General features: G+C 39.6%; 1 protein-coding gene across 1 annotated transcript; it reads right to left on the bottom strand.

Moving 5' to 3' along the window:
* Nucleotides 1-4,480: 4,480 nt before the first annotated feature.
* LOC307119660 (asparagine synthetase [glutamine-hydrolyzing]-like) lies at nt 4,481-19,017 on the bottom strand (the record flags this gene model as incomplete). Its single annotated transcript, XM_079806068.1, has 11 exons — nt 4,481-4,780; nt 4,861-5,016; nt 6,126-6,207; nt 6,295-6,395; nt 7,733-7,839; nt 11,575-11,701; nt 12,349-12,476; nt 12,571-12,672; nt 17,675-17,819; nt 18,227-18,508; nt 18,769-19,017. 11 exons carry the CDS (start codon nt 19,015-19,017, stop codon nt 4,571-4,573), a joined length of 1,689 nt encoding a protein of 562 aa, XP_079662194.1. The 3' UTR covers nt 4,481-4,570.
* Nucleotides 19,018-21,918: the final 2,901 nt, after the last annotated feature.

Genomic DNA, 21,918 nt, shown 5'->3' with positions numbered 1-21,918 from the left:
GCATGATATTTATTGTAATATCAAGTTTGTTCACATCATTATAGAGCATGCACGAGGGTGAATGGCGAATCTGAACACCACTGTTTAATGTTTTCAACAGAATAAAAGTCTGTCTTCAAGAACGAATTGATGTCAGTGCTGAGTTAAACACAACACAACGCAGAAACAACCCCGTTACATAAAGCTAAATTGCTGAATAAAGTCGTTATTTTTGTTTGTTTTTGCGCACAAAAAGTATTCTCGTGGCTTCATAACATTAAGTTTGAAGCACTGGAGTCACATGGACTTTTTTTAATTATGTCTTTTCTATACTTTAGGGCCTTGAAAATGTTCATCACATTGTTGTCTTTGGAGGGATCAGAGAGCTCTGGGATTTCATCAAAAATATCTTCATCTGTGTCTGAAGATGAACGAAGGTTTGGAACGACATGAGGGTGTATAATTAATGAAAGAATTTACATTTTGGGGTGAACTAACCCTTGAAATTGGTGTTCACTTTTCTCAGTGATAATTTTTTTATCAGCTGATGTAATAATTATGATGTATTTGAATTTTATGTTTTTAACATTGTTTTAATTAGATGACGGAATTACTGTTCTCAGTGGGTTAAACAGACCAATCCTCATTGAAAAAACTGTTCTACGAAAATGAAATACTGTTGCTACCTCTTGTAGTACATAACTTTTTTTACTTCAAGTCAGCTTTATGTAAAGGTGAAAAAATAAGCTGTACTGTGTTTTGCACTGTTGCATTGTCATTTTAAAGTGAATAAATGTTTTGTATTGAGATGCATCAATGATAAAATTGAGTTGCTATTACTTAAGAGTCCAAGTTGAAAACATGCAAAGTCTAATAGGATAAACACAAATAAAATGAGTTTAAAGTACTCAAAAAGCTGATGCAAATAGTTGCCTCAATTTTATTGAGTAAAACTGGCACAGTATTTTTTACAGTGAAGGTTTTCTTCTCCATACTGTCACCTGATGGTGCCTAATGGTTTCTTGCCACTTTTGCCTCTGGCTTGCTTAGTCGGGGACACTTAATATTCAACAGTATTATTGATTTGACTGCACTGAAACTATTGGATGGGAACGAAACTAAGCTGGATGATGGCATCACTGTTTTTCTGCAAAACTGCTTTATATATTAAATAAACTAATTTAATAAGTCATGATCTTTACAATGGAACTGAATCAACACTGAACTGACTTCAGCTGAACAATGACACAGCGGAAATGAACTATTTGCATCATTGAATCATTTTCCTGTAATCACTGTAAAGGAACAATCTGTATTGTATAAAGCACTATATAAATAAAGGTGACTTGACTTGTTGCTAGTTAGTACGACACAGGAACTTAATTTTTATTAAGCTTGTTCAACAACGCATCATTTGTTTAAATAAACTTGTTTTATTCTTGTTGTACCGAAACTAATTGCATGGAAAAAAATTCTTAATTTAAATAAAGTTCATTGAACAAGCAATTTTTACTTTTGTACTTTTCCTTTTTTCCTCTCACCTTTTTATGCCGTCTATTTTTACTCTTGCTGTATTTCTGGAGCCAGGAGACTCTTAACCAGTTTAGATGGGTCATCAGGTCCCACTGCTGCTGATTGGTAGAACAGGTGTGTGCTGGATCTCCCAGGAAAAAAAAAATTTAAATGGTGGAAAAAGTGGGAAATTGGAGGTATGCGAGATTGATTCAAAACAAATAGCAAAATTCGCAAATGTTTAAGTGTTTAAAAAATGTGCAGGTATTTCAGAGGATACATTCAAATTGTACAACATCAAACTTCTATTCTCTGCGTTTTAGTTCTCCTCACAATCTGATGATTGGTTGAGCTTTCCTGTCATCTGCTGGTGGTTGGGTCTCACTACAGATACATAGAAAATATCTTTATCAGCTGTTCAAGAGAATTTATTAATACATTTTGCTGTCTGATAATGATAAAAATATATATATTTTACAGAGAACTATAACCCTACCTTGCAATTTATTTAATCATAAAATTTCCTAAAAAGATACTGTAATGCAGCGGTTCTCAAATCTGTCCTGGAGTACCACTTGCCATGTCTCCCTCATCTATCACACCTGATTCAACTCATGAGCTCATTAGTAGAGACTGCAAGACCTGAAATAGGTGTGTCAGATATAGGGAAACAAAATATACTATATTGCTAACATTTTGGGACGCCAGCCTTTACATGCACAACTTTAATAACATTCCATTCTTAATCCGTAGGGTTAAATATGGAGTTGGCCCACCCTTTGCAGATATAACAGTTTCAACTCTTCTGGGAAGGTTTTCCACATTGTTTAGTTGTTTTTTTTAGTTGTTGTGTTTACGGGAAATTATGACCATTCTTCTAGAAGCGCATTTGTGAGGTGAAGCACTGATGTTGGACGAGAAGGTCTTGCTCTCAGTCTCCGCTCTAATTCATCCCAAAGGTGTTCTATTGGGTTGAGGTCAGGACTTTGTGCAGGCCAGTCAAGTTCCTCCATACCAAACTCACACATTTTCCCACAAAGCTGGGGGCATGAAATTCTCCAAAATGTCTTGGTACACTGAAGCATTAAGAGTTCCTTGCACTGGAACTAAGGGGCCAAGCCCAACCCCTGAAAAACAACCCCACACCATAATCCTCCCTCCACCCAACTTTACACTCGGCACAAATTCAGTCAGGCAAGTACTGTTCTCCTAGCAACCACCAAACCCAGACTCGTTGCTGTTGTCCCCAATTGCATCCGCTTTGTTATAATATCACAAACAGTTGACCGTGGAATATTTAGTAGTGAGGAAATTTCACAAATGAACTTATTGCACATGTGGCAGCCTATCACAGTACCACGCTTGAATTTACTGAGCTCCTGAGAGCGACCCATTCTTTCACAAATGTTTGTAGAAGCGTCTGCATGCCTAGGTACTTGATTTTATATAGTATATGTAGGGCTGGTGGTACTCCAGGACCATTAACACTTTTTAAAGGTATAGTTCACCCAAAAATTAAAATTAGCCCATGATTTACTCACCCTTAAGTCATCCTAGGTGTATATGACATTCTTCTTTCAGAGGAATAAAATCGGAGTTATATTAAAAAAGTCCTGGCTAATCCAAGCTTTATAATGGCAGTAATTGTTGCTCTGTTTTTGAAGTCCATAAAAAAATGCATTTTAAAGGCCTTCTGAAGTGAATCGATGACCATTTCACACCACACATACTGAAATAAGTCAAAACACACGTACATATACTGAATCAAAGCTTTATCAATACCATGACCAGATCTTACAAACTGATAACTTCAGCACACATCAAGCCCTCAATGTAACTGAAAAGTCTTTGACTATTCTGTGCAGGAGGTGGAAGAGGCTTTAAACACTCGTTACATACACATCCATTTCATTTACGTTACCCTAAAATTATTTTCTACCAGTTTACAGTGTTGTTGCACCAAATAAAACAGACATTACATCAAATATTAGAGAGCAACATAACTCCCAATATGGCTAAATGGTTCATCTTAAACCAGTGCCAGGTGTTTAACTTTGAGAGATTCACAATAATTCACTCTTAGGAATACATTCAAAAAGGAATATTTCTCCCAAAAATCGTCATTTATCCCCTCATGTCATCCAAAAACTGTATAACTTTCTTCTGTGGAACAAACTTTTTTTCTGCATAGTCACTAGTCACCAACGATCTTAATTTCATATTTGGGTTTTGCAGAAGAAATGCATTCAGGTTTAGAACAACAAGGGTTATTACCTTTTTTTTGTGGACCATCCCTTTAATTTCACTGGTTGAAAGTAACTAGCCAACCAATTGCTAATCTGTCAAATAACTAACTCAACACCTACAAACACATTCAAAGGCACTGTCCCACTGAAGGAACTTGGGTATAAAGTGCTTAGCTCAACTTCAAAATGGTAGTAGTTCATGGCCTGTAAGACTCAAACCAACAACTTCTCCAGCCCAGGGGTGCATTTCCCAAAAGCATCGTTAGTCATCTATGACCACAAGTACCATTGAACTCTATTGATGATGGAACTTGCGAACATAGTTGGCTTTGGGAAATGCACCCCTGATCATAATATCTTATGGATCTTCTTAAAGCTTTCAGAATCTTTGTATAAAACTCTTTTGTTGACAATATTGGCTAATGATAAGTTTGGAGATTTAAAGCTGTAACAAAAATTGTATTTATAGGTTACAGTACCATTTTTTGTAGTGGAGTCCTTTAACCAACAAGCTATACCTCACTTAGGTTCCCTAATCTTTTTGCATTCGGTTTAATAATATAAAGCCTAATGAAGAAGTGGATGCGAATAGCACTCAATAAGTTTTAAATAAATACACTGCACTTCAAGGCAGCTTGAAGGCTTGACAAATGGACAGGGCCTTCTGTAAAGAATTGAAACGCAGTATTATAAATTCAGTTCTCTTTTGAAAAATCGAATTTAGCTCATTTTAAAAAGGAAGGTAGCATCATACATTTTGAACCAGCTTCACAAGGAAGGTGTGCATGCTGTAGCGAATGTAATCTTTAGCCAAGGTCTGAAGAATGATGTGATTACTGGTCTTTATCAGGCTTGTAGATGGTCAGGGTTCTGGCTGAGGGGTCTGTGGCCTTGATCCAGCGGGGCATCCAGTAATGAGGTGTCCAGTCGCTGCGGCCGGGGTACAGCTTCTCAAACACCTGCCTTATGTAGAAGCCTTCTTTGGTTTTGGGGGGGTTGAAAGGGAACAGCTTATCAGCCTTCTCCAACTGGGAGTCGTTCACCTAAAAAATAAAAAAAATGTTTAGCGGATACACACTGTGTACATCCATAACATCATGGTCTGTGTGTACATGTGTAGTACCTCAGACTCGATGTGCTCCTGCAGGCTTGTGTACCAGGATTTCTTCATGGATGTCATACCATCACTGAAGGCCTCTTTCCTTCTCCAGAGAATCTCATTTGGGATAAGGTCCATCCCTTTAAACGCGCCCCTCAGGAGATGCTTCTCTACACCATCCTGCCCCAAACATGTTATTCAGTGTACTTACAAAAAACACTATTATGATATTTACCGATAAATTAAAGGGTTAGTTCACCCAAAAATGAAAATTCTGTCATTAATTACTCACCCTCATGTCGTTGGACACCCGTAAGACCTCCGTTCATATTCGGAACACAAATGAAGATATTTTAGTTGAAAGCTGATGGCTTAGAAAGGCTTCAGACAGGCCTCCATTGGCATTCAGTACATTGACACTTCCAAGATCCATGAAAGGCACTTAAAACGTCGTTACAAAGTCCATCTCACCACAGTGACTCTACAATAATTTTACGATGCGACGACAATAGTTTTTGTGCGCAAAAAAAAATCAAAATAACACCTTTAACCAACTTGTTCTCGACTTCCGTGTGTGCCTCCACGACGCATGCGCGAGAATATGACGTAGCGCCGGCGTTCGGGAATCCATGAAATACACACTTTAACCCCATTTTGAGAACTACGCCGAGACCTAAAGCACGATCAATGTAGAATCCAACAGCTTAGACACGCGCGTCTTCCTCTGCTCGTAAACAAATCGCTTCTGGGTCATATGTCCGAGCGCCGGATCTGCGTCATTTTCTCGCGCATGCGTCGTGGAGGCACACACGGAAGTCGAGAACAAGTTGGTTAAAGGTGTTATTTTGATTTTTTTTGCGCACGAAAACTATTGTCGTCGCATCGTAAAATTATTGTAGAGCCACTGTGGTGAGATAGACTTTGTAACGACGTTTTAAGTGCCTTTCATGGATCTTGGAAGTGTCAATGTACTGAATGCCAATGGAGGCCTGTCTGAAGCCTTTCTAAGCCATCAGCTTTCAACTAAAATATCTTCATTTGTGTTCCGAATATGAACGGAGGTCTTACGGGTGTCCAACGACATGAGGGTGAGTAATTAATGACAGAATTTTCATTTTTGGGTGAACTAACCCTTTAAGCATCACTATTATTATTACTCATATTTGGGGTTTTGATTTTTGTATTACACTTCAGACCAGGCAACGTAACTGATGTGGGAACAGATACATTTTAGACTGACTGACCGAGGAAGGATAAAATTCACTGAATTGTAAGGCGTCAGGACCCACCTTTGGTGCTCTCATCTCTGCAGGCAGAGAGAGGTAGTATGCGGTGAATCTATGGTCCAGGAAAGGCACTCTCAGCTCCAGTCTAGTGAAAAAGGTTTGACGTCACAAACAATGGAAATCAGCAAGTTACTGTGGGAAGGGAAGAGAAGGAAGGGGTATTTTGTCTTACCCGTGTGCAGCTGTGGTTCGGTCTGCTCTCAGCACATCAAACAGATAAAGCTCTTTCAGCAGACGCACGCTTTCCTCAGCACCCAGTTCAGGGGATGGCGCCTAATTCAAAGCAGGTCACAAATTCAGCTGAAATCAAGTCTAATGCTGCGTTCACAACGAGCACAAATTGAGCGCAAGTGACTTCCATGTTAAGTCAATGTAAAGACGCGTTGACGCGCGTCTGGAGATCCTGCAGCGTGATAGACGCACTTAGCGCTGCGCTAGGTGAATTGACCTATCGGTAAGCCCCTCCCCTCGAATGCAGATGAGCCAATAGCAGTTGAGTATCAGTTGCGCTGGGACCGGAACTCGGACATCTTTAGATGTCAGCGCAATAGAGAAACATTGGAAAATCCGAAGCTCTCATCAGTTTGATGGTGTTTATGCTACAAAAATGCTAAAATGTCGTGCCTGAGGTACTGTAACACTGATTCCCGGGATCCTGAGAGGATTTCGTTAAGTTACGATTAAAGTCCCTGCTAACATACAAACCGAAATAACTAACTGTTCTCACGTCATGTAATGTTACACTGTAGGTCAAAAACAGGAAGGTCTACATTTCAGTGCCTCTCCATATTAAACTGGTTATATGTAAATGAATTTAATTTTAGATATGTTTGAGGTCTACATTATCTGTCCGTCTGACGCCTGAGTTGAAAAATCAGAAATTTGGCATCTGTTCTCGCAGAGTTAACCAATCAGGAGCCTGCTTGCTACTGTCATGTGGTGAAGTGCGTGATAAATGGGGGCAGGCCTGCCCGGAGTCACTCACTCAACAGTCCACTGATGAATGAGTGAAAATTTTATTTCGAACTAAAAAAAAAAAAAACCACAACAAATAATAAAACAAACAAAAATTCTGCATAATAATCACCCTGTTCAAAAAGGGATAGGTAGAAGCCCTAGGTTTATCTGGACTTACCCCCAGTATTTTCCAAAACCAAAATCACAATTAACAAGATAAATCAAAAAAGCCATTTTAAATACAGAAACACTAGGCTACTCCAGTTAACATCCTTGTTCTATTAAGCTAAAGATGGACAACAAGATATTGGCAGTGAGCAGTCATACGGAGCTATTTAGCTTCAAACGCTCGCTTTATATGCGGGATTCATATAAATGAAATGTTCAAGCGTCCAACTAGACGCGATAGAATCGAATTTGCCGCTCAATTCGTGTTCGGTGTGAACGCAGCATTAAGATACAGCTAACAATGCATGAACAGTGAAGTTTTCCTCCCTCCTAAAATGTTTGAATGTCATTGAATTTCATTATAAAACTGCACAAATGTTGCTACGCCTCTTCTCAGAACCAGCCTCAGCATTTTTAAGTGTAGCTTTTTTTATACATTTGTAGTGACAGTAAATGTAAGCTTAGAACATAATGACATGATGTACCTTATGAAAGTAGATGTATCCTTGTGTCAGCTCATCAGAACCTTCACCTGAGAAAATCAAAACGCTGTCCGTCTTCTCACGGATGTACTTTGATATTAGGTACATGCCTGCAAAGAGGAAAAATATTTTTTTTTTTTCTGAATACAAATCTTTTTCAGAAAATCACTGATCACACCTAGTGGCTATAAGCTGAGCTAGGAAATTCATATTGCTGAAGCAAATATTGCAAAAACAAAATGGCGTATGACGTAATGTGATTAAGCTTGTAAAGGCTGAGATTTACATAAATATAAAGCACTGGTTCTCAACCTTTATTGGGTCACCATAAGCATAGTATTGTTGGTGATTTATCAGCGCTGTAGCCTTTGGTGATGTTGAGGTGTCTTTAAATTTCTCTGACATACCCGGTTGCCCCAAAGTTTAGACTTGTTACAACATCCTGTTTAGGATATCTATTCATAGAGGAATTTTTACAGGCGTTTTCTGTTTTTACTACTTTGATCTTACCTCAGTTATTCTGGTATTACATTCACCAAAAATTGTCTATATGAAAAACAAATGTTACATAGTGCAGCTTTAAACAAATACGATCAGTCAACTAGTCTAATTGCATAAATTAACTACTAGAAGAAAAAAAATCTTTAGTCAAGGGTAGCCCATTCCTTTTACTCTACTCCAGTGGTTCCCAAACGTTTTTACTCGAAGGCCCACCTCTCAGAATCAATACTTGATACTGCAAGGACCACCGACTCACTCTAATATTGTTCCAAACCTGTATTAATTTCTCGATGTCAGAATTTTCATTTTTGAGTGAACTATTCCTTTAATGCTAATACAACAACAAAAGACAAAGAGAAAATCACTGCTCTTGACTTTAATACAGTAGCTTTAATAAGAATCAATGTATATTCTATAGTGAAGTCTATGTAGTGTTTTATTTTTACATTTATTCATTCAATTTCATACTTAAATGCTGCTGTACAACTCTGAGCTGCCAGTGTAAATCTTTATATATATTTATTTTATATTATACAATACACTAGGAATGTGTACAAGGGTTTTTTTTAAGTCAAGTTTTAAGTTTATATTAGTAATGTTATTCAATTCTTTTAAGTAAAATAAAGAGTATTGCAATAAAAAAATAGTCTTTTTTCTCCTTAACCTCTTGCTGTTCCTGTCGCCTAAGAATAGAATAGCAAAAAACTGATGACAAGCCATCAGAACCGAACCAAACCGAAAACCGTGGTTAAAAACCGAGGTTGAACCGTGGACTAACTGTATTGTTGCATCCCTAATATATATATATACACAACCCCAAATCGGAAAAAGTTGGGACAGTATGGAAAACGCAAATAAAAAAAAAAAGAAGTGATTTCTAAATTTACTTTGACTTGTATTTCATTGCAGACAATATGAACACAAAATATTTCATGTTTTGTCTGGTCAACTTCATGTCATTTGTAAACATGCATCCTTTCCTGTCATTCAGACCTGCAACACATTTAAAAAAAAGTTGGGACAGGAGCAATTTAGGGCTAGTAATGAGGTAAAATGGTTAAATAATGATGTGATTTGAAACAGGTGATGTCAACAGGGGATTGTAATTATGATTTGGTACAAAAGCAGCATCCAAGAAAGGTCTAATCCTTTAGGAGCAAAGATGGGCCGAGGATCGCCAGTTTGCCAACAAATACGTGAGAAAATTATTGAAATGTTTAAAAACAATGTTCCTCAAAGAAAGATAGGAAGAGATTTGGATATTTCACATTCAACAGTGCATAACATAATTAAAAGATTCAAGGAATCTGGAGGAATTTCAGTGCGTAAAGGACAAGGGCGCAAGCCTAAGCTGAACAACCGTGATCTCCGATCCCTCAGGTGGCACTGCATCAAGAATCGTCATTCATCTATAAGCGATATCACCACATGGGCTCAGGACTACTTTGGCAAACCTTTGTCAAGTACCACAATACGTAGTTACATCCACAAATGCCAGTTAAAACTGTACTGTGCCAAAAGGAAGCCCTATGTTAACAGTGTCCAGAAGCACCGTCAACTTCTCTGGGCTCTGAGGCATCTGGGATGGACCATCACACAGTGGAAACGTGTACTGTGGTCAGATGAATCAGTATTTGAGGTATTTTTTGGGAGGAATGGACGCCGTGTGCTCCGGACCAAAGAAGAAAAGGATCATCCAGACTGTTACCAGCAACAAGTCCAAAAGCCAGGGTCTGTCATGGTATGGGGTTGTGTCAGTGCCCTTGGCAAAGGTAACTTGCACTTCTGTGAAGGCACCATTAATGCTGAAAAGTACATCGAGATTTTGGAGCATAATATGCTGCCTTCAAGAAGACATCTTTTCCAGGGACGTCCATGCATATTTCAACAAGACAATGCAAAACCACATTCTGCACACATTACAAAGTCCTGGCTGCGGAGGAGGAGGGTACGGGTACTTGACTGGCCTGCCTGCAGTCCCGACCTGTCTCCAATAGAGAATGTGTGGCGCATTTTGAAGCGCAAAATGCGACAACCAAGACTCCGTACTGTTGCCCACCTTAAGACTTGTTTGCAGGAAGAATGGGACAAAATTACACCTGAAACACTTCATCACTTGGTGTCTTCAGTCCCTAAACGTCTTTTAAGTGTTGTGAAAAGGAATGACAACATTACAAAGTGGTAAATGCTTTACTGTCCCAACTTTTTTTTAAAAGGTGTTGCATATTTACAAAGCATATTTACAAATGACATGAAGTTGACCAGACAAAACATGAAATATTTTGTGTTCATATTGTCTGCAATGAAATACAAGTCAACTTGAAGTCAACTTTCAACTTGAAATCACTTCTTTTTTTTTTTTTTGCGTTTTCCATACTGTCCCAACTTTTTCTGATTTGGGGTTGTATATATATATAAGTATATTAAGTTAAGTTATCTCGCGGCCCACCCGGAGGATCACTGCGGCCCACAGGTTGGGAACCACTGCTCTACTCTTATAATTAGTCTTAGGGATGTCACGGTACCAAAAATCCAGTGGTCGGTACCAATACCATAACAATTTTATGGTACTCTGTACCAATTTCAGTACCACAGCTAAATGTTTTTTTTAACGTAACCATTTAAAAAAAAATATTAAATGTATTAAGTTTATTATTTATGATGATAATCATTATAAGTAAATAATACAAACATTTAAAGGCTGTATGCTGTTTAAAAGTAAACATTGTTTATAAAAAAAGATCAAGTGAAAATAATCAACCATCTTGGTATTATTATTATTAGTAGAGAAATATTATTATTACATAGAGACGTAGCTAAATCTACTGTAGGCTACAACCTATTCTGTCAATTTAAACCAAACTTTTATTTTGACGTGTTGTTGTGAAGACCTTTGAGTGTGTTCATGAGATGACAGTTCTCTCAAATGAAACAGTAAATTCTCATGAAGTGGCAGGTTATGCGTTCGTGTCCTCATATATTGACACATGGCAGAGACTACAAAGACAGCGAGTGTGTGTGTGTGTGTGTGTGCTCGCCCGCGTGTTATTTCATACAGAGACGCAGAACATGCAGGAGTAATATTTAAATCGTATTGTGCAGTTTAATATTCATAGACACTAGTGTATGAATATGTGTATGAATATTCGCTACAGTCTGGAGCTCTGTGCTTAGAAAAACACGGAAGCGACTGAACACAGCTTTGGGTACCGAATATACTGGGGAGTCGGTACTACCGGTACTACAGAAATGCTGTCACATTTTTATAATTTCAGTACCGAATTGGTACCGAAGTACCGGTACTTGTGACATCCCTAATTAGTCTGATGAGCTCCTGTACTCACCAACAGAGGCACGCAGAGTAGTGATGTCAAAACTCTCCAAGTGAAAGATGACTTCGTCCACCGCGCGGATACCCTCCTCAGGCGTGAAGTTCACCTCATGGTGTTCACTGCCAATGTAGTCTGCCACCTGCCACAACACACCAGTTAAAACCAAAGTGATCTGCTACTTAATGCTCAAAACCACATATGGCATTTACCATGAATAGGGAACAATACAGGGCATGAAAAGCGTAAAGTTCCCCTGTAGTCAGTTTTATCCCTTAAACTCATCTTTGATCACCAAAAAGTAATTAAAAAAAAAAGAAATTTCTTCATGCTTTAAAATAGCTTGAAAGTAACTACACTGTTGATTCATTTAGTATACACAGATTCATGAATTTGCTAATCAGCCCCACCTCCACTCACACCAGCTCAGAGATCCACTCTACTTACTGAGGTAAACGCTGCACAATGGCGCTCTTTTCAATGTCGGACACATAACAGTAATTTATATGATTAGCCTTTTGCTTGACTAATAATGTGTTGCTAATGTTACACAAACCATGTTCCTCGTTCCGGTCGCCATCTCAGTCTGCCTTCTAACAATCAGTATCCTTAGAAACGCCTTAAACAACTCAGATCGAGGATTTGTTACAAGGTCGTGTTTGACATCAGAAACACCAGCGATTTCAAACCACGTTTTTGAGACTGTCTTTAGAATACTGAAGTTATAAAGAGAATATACTCAGCAATGGTGTTTGCACATGGCTTCTCTGAATGTACAGTGTCACTTACCTTGCGGGCAGCAATAACATCTGGGCTGTCATCTGCACCAATGGCAAAAGTCTGAACGGGATACGGAAGCTGTTCTTCTTTGGCCAATTTCACGAGTGTCGCAGCAACCAGACTTGAATCGAGACCACCTGGAAATAAAAACATCATGGATGGATAGTGACAATATAATAAAGTCAGAAAAAAAAACCCACTTGAAGCAAATAACAGAAAGAGCACAGGCACCTGAGAGGAGACAGCCGATTCTTCTGTGAGCCATCAAGCGTTTCTTTACAGCATTTTCAAACAGGATCCTAATATTGCTCTTGACCGTCTCCAATTCAAATCCTGATGAAAAGGGAGAAAAATGTTTTTGTTTCTCTTTAGATTTAATTGTTCTGAATTTCTGCATAAATATAACCCACACATCAGATATTCACTCAAGTCCTAAATGTAGACAAAGAGAACCCAATCAAACAAACGAGACAAAATATACTTGGACATATTTATTCAGGAAAATTATCCAAAAATCACATTTCTGCCAGTGGCAAAAGTGAGTGAAGTTCTAGGATTAGCAGTTAATTTGAAAGTTAAATTAGGCTCCACCTAGACTGGGTAAACCCAGCCTGATTTGCTGGCGATTTGATTTCTCCCTGCAACTCAGTCTGGATACCTGTATCTTCATTTCTACTGCTTATCCACCTGGTGCGCTATTGGCGGGTTTAACACGATGACGGATAGAGAAGCGATGGGTCGTTGCCTGTTGATCACGCCTCTTGTGGTCCGATTGCTTGAAGGACTATCCCATTGCGTACAGAGCCATTTAATTTATGCTCATTTATCACATCTCTTGTGCAGTAGAAAATACCTAGCAGACTCCCCAGACCAATGTTCAATCTTAAATTGAGCTTAGAACAGGTGGAGCCTTGGCTGGCTATCAGCAGACTGAGATGTTTTCAGTCAATGGGGTGACATTCAGGTGTCAGTGTGTGCCCAGTTTTATTTAAAGAACAGGGATCTAGCAGCATCTGAACTTCACAACACGTTTGTGGAACTTAACTAAAGGCAACTAAAGGTTTCTCTCATGTTGGCTGATGTTAATGTTCATGAGTCCACAATCAGGAGAACACTGGACAACCATGGTGTGCATGGCAGAGTTGCAAGGAGAAGGCTCTCCAAAAAGAGCATCGCTGCCCGTCTGCAGTTTGCTAAAGATCATGTGGAAAAGCCAGAGTGTTTGTGGACGAAAGAAAAACTCTGCATTCCAGCATAAGAACCTTATCCCCTCTGTGAAACATGGTGGTGGTAGTATTATGATTTGGGTCTATTTTGCATTGAGGCCATATTGATGGAACAATGAATTCTGAATTATACCAGCAAATTCTAAAGGAAAATGTCAGGACATGTCGGTGAACTGAATATCCAGAGAAAGTGGGTCATGCAGCAAGACAAAGACCCTAGCACACAAGTCAATCTACCAAAGAATGGTTAAAGAACAAAGTTCATGTTTTGGATTGGCTGAGTCAAAGTCCAGACCTTAATCCAATTCAACTGTTGTGGAAGGACTTGAAGCAAGCAGTTTATGTGAGGAAACCCACCAACATCCCAGAGATGAAGCTGTTCTGTACTGAGGAATGGGCTAAAATTCCTCTAAGTTGTTGTGCAGGACTGATCAGCAGTTACCGGAAATGTTTAGTTGTCATTGTTGCAGAGTATATATTTTCTCTCATTTGTTTGATTGGGTTCTCTTTTGGCTCGTTTCCACCAAGCAGTACGGTTCAGTTCAGTATGATTCAGGATGGTAAACCCTGATCTTTCCCCCGCCAACTGTGCCCTTAGTTGCCAGGCTTGGTGTATGCCAGAAAGTAGCAATCAACGTCTTCCGCACTTGAAGAAAGGGAGACAGTAAACAACAATGGAGGACATACTACAGCAGCTTTGTTTGAGCAAAGGCTGCAGGCTGCAAGGAAAAACAGCCAGAAAATACACAATGTGTTGCAACGGTATTGTGCAATTCCCTTTGTAGCACGTTCAAGTGACGATTCTGTCAAACAATCAAGGTTCTGCAGGGAGTCCAGCTTCACCCTTTTGGTACTCGACTACTGTGCTAGGATCCCTAACAGGAGGGTCCCAAAAAAAGTGGTACAGTATGGAATTTTGGTAGCCTGGCTCCGCCCTCCTACGTACTTCGCTTTTCTCTGATCAAATTTTAACCGGTCCAATCAGTGAACAGAGGGAGTGGCTGAGAACGATGACGTTGATGTTGTGCGTTAGTTTAAATTTTAGTTCAGAAATGGTGGCTGAGAAAGATGCGAGGGAAGCAATTCATTCTATTGTGGCACCGCTGCCGAATATCCAGAAGTTAAAGCCGGAACAAGAACAATCTTTGCTGAGTTTTGTTAAAGGCCATGATGTCGTGGCCCTCCTCCCCACAGCGTTCGGGAAAAGTTAGATTTTCCTGCTCGCTCCGTTAGTGGTGAAGGAGTTGGCTAAGGCCCTATTCGGACGGTAATTGTTTCTTGTGGGATCGTAAGGTATTGTCATCATTTTCAGGGGCTAGTCAGTGATTTTATTGCCGTCCGTCTCTCACCACCCACGTAAAAATCGGCCGAATTACCTGCTGTTTTTGACAAACACCAAGGTCGTGTGGTAATTTAATTGCTGTCCGAATCCACATCTGAGTTTTCAAGACTATATCACTTCAAAATTCACTGTTTATATCCTTTTTGACCACTGCAGAGCACCGTGCGGTTGCGCTTCGTTGTAATTTTTAGGGGTGCACCGAAATTTCGGCCGCCGAAAATGTTCGGCCGAAAATGGCATTATGGGTCTCGGGCTGAAATAAAAAAAAACAGCCGAAAACGTAAACCGAAAATGAATGTCACCCGCCCCTCCCATCCGTGCGCAAGCGCTTAGGTTTCACTCACGGTCGAGCTATTATCACGCGACACGTCTGCCTATCAAAGATTAAGCATGTCAGCGGTATGAGAACAAATAGAGACGTATCCAGGCTCCAACTGAACTACCCATTGCCAGAAGTGACAATCCCCTTGACTACTGGCGCGTGAACGAAGGCCGCTTTCCATTGCTTGCGCAGATTGCACGCAGGTATTTATCTGCCCCTAAGCAGTGTTGCCAAGTCTGCGGTTTTCCCGCAGGATGTTTTTCCATGTCCGCGGGTTAAAGCGACCCCATTATGTGATATTTAGACCCAGGAATGCGAATTTTAGCAGGCAACCCTGCCAAAAAAACACATATTTTACCCCCCAAATGCCATTTTTCCCGGAGAACTGTGACAGACATGAGAGACTATTCAGTGCAGCATCTCATGTTCTTAATGAGAACCATTCTGTGATTTTGTGTGCAGTTAGTCAGATAATTGTGGATCTTTTTTTTGCACAATGGTTAAAAAACTATTTTATTTGATGGAACATAAAACTTGAAGAATAATATTAGGCCTATTTGGTAGTATTATTTATATTTATTGTTAGAAATATTTTAGGTTTTGTTATGTAACTTAATAAAAGTTTGATTATTCTATTGGTTCCTGATTTTTTTCATTTTAGATCCATTAAATTCAAGCAATATATATATATATATATATATATATATATATATATATATATATATATATATATATATATATATATATATATATATATATATATATATATATATATTGCTTGAATTTAATGGATCTATATATATTATTATACGTTTTTAAAAGAAGCCATTTTCGGCTTCAGTTTCGGTTTTCGGCCAAGTGCATCCTAAATTTTCCCAGAATTTTCATTTCGGTGCATCACTAGTAATTTGGATGCATTTCTTGACTTGAATTTCTTTAAATGCTGGCAAGTATTTAAAAGAGCAATATATTTCATCATTGCTCAAAAAATTAAAAGAAGAAAAGCACGTAAACGTTTGAATTGGGCCGTTATTTACGCCGGCATTTATTCTTATCATACCAAGCATATGCATTTTATTTACAGCAATCATGTTACGGACCACGTGAGCAGCGCGTTCCCAATCACAAAACTCTCCCCTCCATCGTGAATAAATCACAATCTGAATGCACGAGTTTTAGGTTATCACTGAGGTGGCATGCACAACTGCACATTTATTTTTACGGACTTCCATGTGAGAAACAAAGGCAAACCGCGCATGACATATGTCACAACCAAGCGTTAGCCATTGGTCATGACAGATCCAGATTGGCTCTTGGCAGATCCAATAGTTTTAAACTTCAACAGAGTACCCGCCTTCAAGGAAGTAAACAAAAGAAAATAATTGCACACCTTAGTTTGTCACACAAATACCTTGAAGGGATAGTTCATTAAAAAATTAAAATTCTGTCATCATTTACTCACCCTCAAGTTGTCCCAAACCTGTATGAGTTTCTTTGTTCTGCTGAACACAAAAGATGATATTTAGAAGAATGTTTGTAACAGAGCCGATAGAGCAACCACTGACTACCATAGTAGGAAAAAAATACTATGGTAGTCAATGGTTGCTCTATCTGCTTGATATCTTTTGTGTTCAGCAGAACAAAGAAACTCATACAGGTTTGGAACAGCTTGAGGGTGAGTAAGTGACAATTTTCATTTTTTGCACACAATAAATACCATAATTGCAAACCTTAATTTGTCACACACTTAATTTGTCAAATGGCTCAGAAGCCTGGGACACACCAAGCCAACAATCGTCCATCGGGCAGTAATTAAGTATCAGCTGACAGTTTTTTTTCGGTGTATTCCACACTTTTGTCTCTAGTCGGATGCTGCCAGGGTTGTTTTTGGCCGATTCAGCATGTAGAATTGCCGTTGGGCTGTCGGTGAGAGAGAGAACTCTGATTGACTTCAATTTAGCGAAGGAGTCGAAGCACAAAAATAATAGCAAAAAAGAGAGCAAAGTCAAGACGGCACAGACAGAAGGCTGTTCTAATTTGACGTCATCTTACCCGAGTGTTCCTAGGCGAATATTTTAAGTTTTAACATGAGCGGAGTGGAAAAAAGTAATCAGCATGAATGACATTCAAAACGGTAAGTGAGTGCTGCTTTGTGTGTCTGCAGTGTCAGTTTCACTTTCTGAATGACGAATATGGAACATGCATAAAAAAAAAAAAAATAGAGAGCTGCCTCCTTATACGCAGGCGCAGAACGCACAGGCTAGTTGGCGACGGCTGTAGTCTTTTCAGTGTGTTCAAATTCAGCTTTTTTGCCCTGACGCAACAGTCAGTTTTCATCAGAACTAGTTTTTTGGCGTCGGTTTTGGTGTGTCCCTACCCTAAAACACAGAAAATATAAATGCACAAGTAATCTGGACTTCTTTTACGTCAATACATGACATCTACCTGTGCCAAGGCCCTGAAGGATGTTATAGGAGGCATGTTTAGGTTCATCTGTGCAGCAGTGGAAGCGGTCTATCAGAACAGACTCCACTTTTCCAGTGAGCATCAAGTCAAACACCTCAATGTGTCCTGGGAGGAAAGGGGTGATCTGTGCAGGGGTTTTATATTTTTTATATTTTTATTTTTATCTTATTTCCTATTTTTATCTTTTACTTGATTTATTTATAATTCTACTTATGTTAATACTTTTTATTCTAATTTTATTCTATTTCTATTTAATTTCTTGTAACTGTTATTTGCACTGTCCATGGAGCGGACCTGTTTACATTTCACTGCCAGTTGTATATTGTGTATATAACTGTGTATGTGACAAATAAAACTCTTGAATCTTGAATCTTGGACATGGAGTGTTTGATCTCTGTCAAACCTGTTTGGATTAAAACCACAGTGAAAATGTGACGCTGTTCAAATCATTCTGCAATATATGACAATATGACAAATTATCATTATTTTATTCTGATTATTATTATCAGTATTGCTAAGATTAAGATAAGCCCTACCAGGAGAGGACAAATATGAATTGGTTTTATTCATTATACCTTTGGCCTCAGAACAGACAGCAAGAAAGCCATCGTCAGCGAGCAGTTTGAACAGTGGTCTCACACCGTAGGTGTCCCTCCCTAAGAAAACCTTTCTGTTAGCAGTGTCCAACAGGATGAATGCAAACACGCCATCTAGCAGAGATGCCATCTTCTCGATTCCAAAGCGATCGTACAGGTGCAGAAGGATCTCTCCATCGACTTTGGTCTGATAATAAAACTCATATTGCTCCTTCAGCTATAAGGGAAAAGAATGGTCATCAGATGTCAAGTTAAACCAACTACAATCACATGACTCAATCCCATTGAGGACAAAAGCCTTAAAGGGGTTATGACATGAGAAATCTAATTTGCCTCGAACTTTTGGCATATACTGTAAGAGGTCTTTGTATCATTAATACATCCTGCAAGCTCCATAACATAACATAACGTCCTCGTCATCAATAAAATAAATTCTTAAATTGAGCTTGGTCTGGTTATAGCCAGACAACTACTTACCCTGATGTGGTTGTAGATCTCACCGTTGTAACACAACCAGAGGTAGGGAAACTTCTTGACACGCAGGGGCTGCATGCCATACAGCTGGTCCACAATAGCAAGGCGGTGAAACCCAAAGCAGCAGTTGGTGAATCCATCGACATTCTCAAAACGGAAAGCATCTGGGCCACGATGGGCGATCTTCATGGCATTGGTGCACTGAGCCGCAAGGCACTCATCACTACCAAACAAGGCCCATATACCACACATTCTGAAGCTGGAAAAAACAATAAAAGCAAAAAATTTTTATTAAAATTAAAAGGGAGCAAATGTAATCATTTCCAAATGTTTTAACAGACCTACTTGAATCTGACTTCAAGAAGTGCATGCTTGATTAGAGACTTTGCGCAGTCAGCTCCAATTTTTGTGTCCCTTTCCAGGGCCAAATATATTAATTTGATTGCGAGTGATATTTTTGCTGAGATCGCCATTGGCGACCATTCTGTGATAAGTAGACCATCACATATTTTGTTGTGTGTTGACGTAACAAAATGAGTTGACGCGCAGCAAAGTTACAATGGTAAAAAGCTCACTGAGTCTGAGCACCAAAATATGCGACAGAAATGGAAAATATCATGCTTTTTCAAAGCCCTTGTCTCTATCGAGCGGCAACACTGACAGTGCCAGCATGTCAAGGAACGAACAACCAAGTACTCTTGTAAAAGTGCAGGAAGGCAAGTGTCTTTGTGCACACAACGTTGATAAACAACAGATAAACATGTCAGCTGTGTGGACGCCAACTAATTGGTAACAATTCTCGTTTTTTAATTGATACTGATATGGATTCTTATCCTCAATATAGTTTACTCTTTGCTGTTTTCTGTTACTGCCTGAACAGGACTCACAAAATCACTAGCCCGGGGCTGGTATCTTCCAGCCGGGCAACCAAAACGTATCACCGCCCTGCCCAATGGGCTATTTTAAAATAGTGAATACAATTCCTTTATTGTTTTGCGTTGTTGACTCTCTTGACTTGTTATCTGAAGGAAAAATAAGATCACGGATGTTTTTGATCACGCTGATTTGTCCGCAGTGAAGTTTAGCCGATGTAGCCTTTGTGTGTGCGTGTATGTCTTTCAGTGTGTTAGTGATCATATAGTTAGTGAGTGGATCAGGGCTATATCCGCGGGTCAGGTGGATCAAATAAAACTCAACATTGTAATTAATTGTGAGTGGATGAGGGATAAATAATTAATGTGTTGATTTTAGGAACTTTCATTTCACTGCAAAACACGATGAACGTTCATCACTCTTTCACTTTCAGCGTCTCTTCAGGGAAAACAAATCAAGGATAACATATGCCTAGAGCACCTCCTGTTATGGATCTTTCAGCAAAATCTTTGCTTCACTTAATAAACATTTATTTGTGTAAAACCATCTTTAGAGTCAGAAGTTTGTCAGACGCTGATTCTAGAGGTTCAAAGGGGGTCTCAACCAGACCCTCGAGGGCTAAAACTAAGTCCCATGAAGGGATCTTGGTTCTTACTGGAGTCCACACTGCCTGGCACAACGAAGTGCGCAGGCAGAGGATGCCTCCCAAGCGGCACCCCATCCACCAGGGCGTGGCAAGCCAAAAGAGCGGCCACATAAACCCTGCGAGTGGAGGGGCAAGTGCCTGTTGACAACTCCTTGCAGAAAGTTGTAGCCAAACGAAAAACCAATTCTAAGGGTCAGAAGTCTGTCAGACACTGACTCTAATGGTTCAAAGGGGGTCTCAACCAGACCCTCGATGACTATAACTAAGTTCCATGAAGGGATCTTGGTTCTTACTGGAGGCCTCAAATGCATGGCACAACGTAGCGAGCGAGCAGAGGATGCCTCCCGAGCAGCACCCCATCCACCAGGGTGTGGAAAGCCGATAGAGCGGCCACATAAACCCCAAGTGAGAATGGAGGGACAAGTGCCTGATGACAATTTCTCTTGCAGAAAATCCAGTGGAGGACACCCTAGCACTTAGGAGGGTCTCAATAACCTTTATAACATATGAAACTGGCGGGAGGCTTCATCCCGTCTTTTAATCAGTGTGTTCTTCAATCCGCTGTGGCGGCGAATAGAGCGCACGTGAGAAGCTGAGGTGTGTGCATTGATCTGAGCCTCATTGGTCTGTCACCGCTCGTCAATGTCAAAATATTTGAGAAAACCAATCAAATCAGAGTAGGCGGGCTTTATGTAGGCCTACGCACAGATGCTGCTGAGGCTGAGCGCAAATTTTAGCAGCAGGACTCAACGTCAAGTGCGAGATATGAAGGCTAAGTAGCTAAACTAAACATTTCATATTTGACAGCTGCTTCTTAAAGTCAGAAATGTAAAAAAAATGACAAAAATATTCAGGCAAATTAATAAACTTTTGTCTAATTTCGCCATTTTTAATTGAAATAGCGCTGTGTAATGTCATTTATAATATAATTAACAAACAAGAAGTCCCCTAGAGTTATATAGTTGAGTTTTACCGTTTTTGAATCCATTCAGCCGATCTTTGTATCTGGCGGTAGCACTTTTAGCATAGCTTAGCCTACATCATTGATTCTGATCAGTCCATTAGCATCTCATTCAAAAAATGACCAAATACACTTTCAATATTTTTCCTATTTAAAACTTGACTCTTCTACTGTTACATCGTGTGCTAAGACCAACTGAAAATAAAAAGGTGCGATTTTCTACACCTATATGGTTAGGAACTACTTTCTCATTCCTGCGTAATAGTCGCGGATCTTCGCGGCCGTACTATGGCTGCAGCAGCGCAATGATATTACACAGCGCCTGAAAGTAGCCCCCAGCTAGGTAACTTTCAATGTGACCGGCACTAAGTTCGTGTTGTTGCAGAGAAAGTTTCAGGCTTGCAGCCGACAAATTGTGTTGTGGATTTACCTGTGTGATTAGCCATGGTTCTGTGTGTTGTAAAGGGCTGTGATAGTAAGTCGAAAGTGTATACTACCACCATGTTTCACAGAATATCAACGAATCATTGCGCCGCTGCAGCCATAATACGGCCGCAAAGATCCCCGACTATTACGCAGGAATGAGAAAGTAGTTCCACTGCAGGAGGGATTTTGGCCCACTCCTCCACACAGATCTTCTCTAGATCAGTCAGGTTTCTGGCCTGTCGCTGAG

The sequence above is a fragment of the Gobio gobio genome (assembly GCF_949357685.1).
Source record: "Gobio gobio genome assembly, chromosome: 23".
In the NCBI taxonomy this organism is placed as follows: Eukaryota; Metazoa; Chordata; class Actinopteri; order Cypriniformes; family Gobionidae; genus Gobio; species Gobio gobio.
Note: the sequence above shows the minus strand (reverse complement) of the source record. Positions and strands in the feature narration are given on the sequence as shown.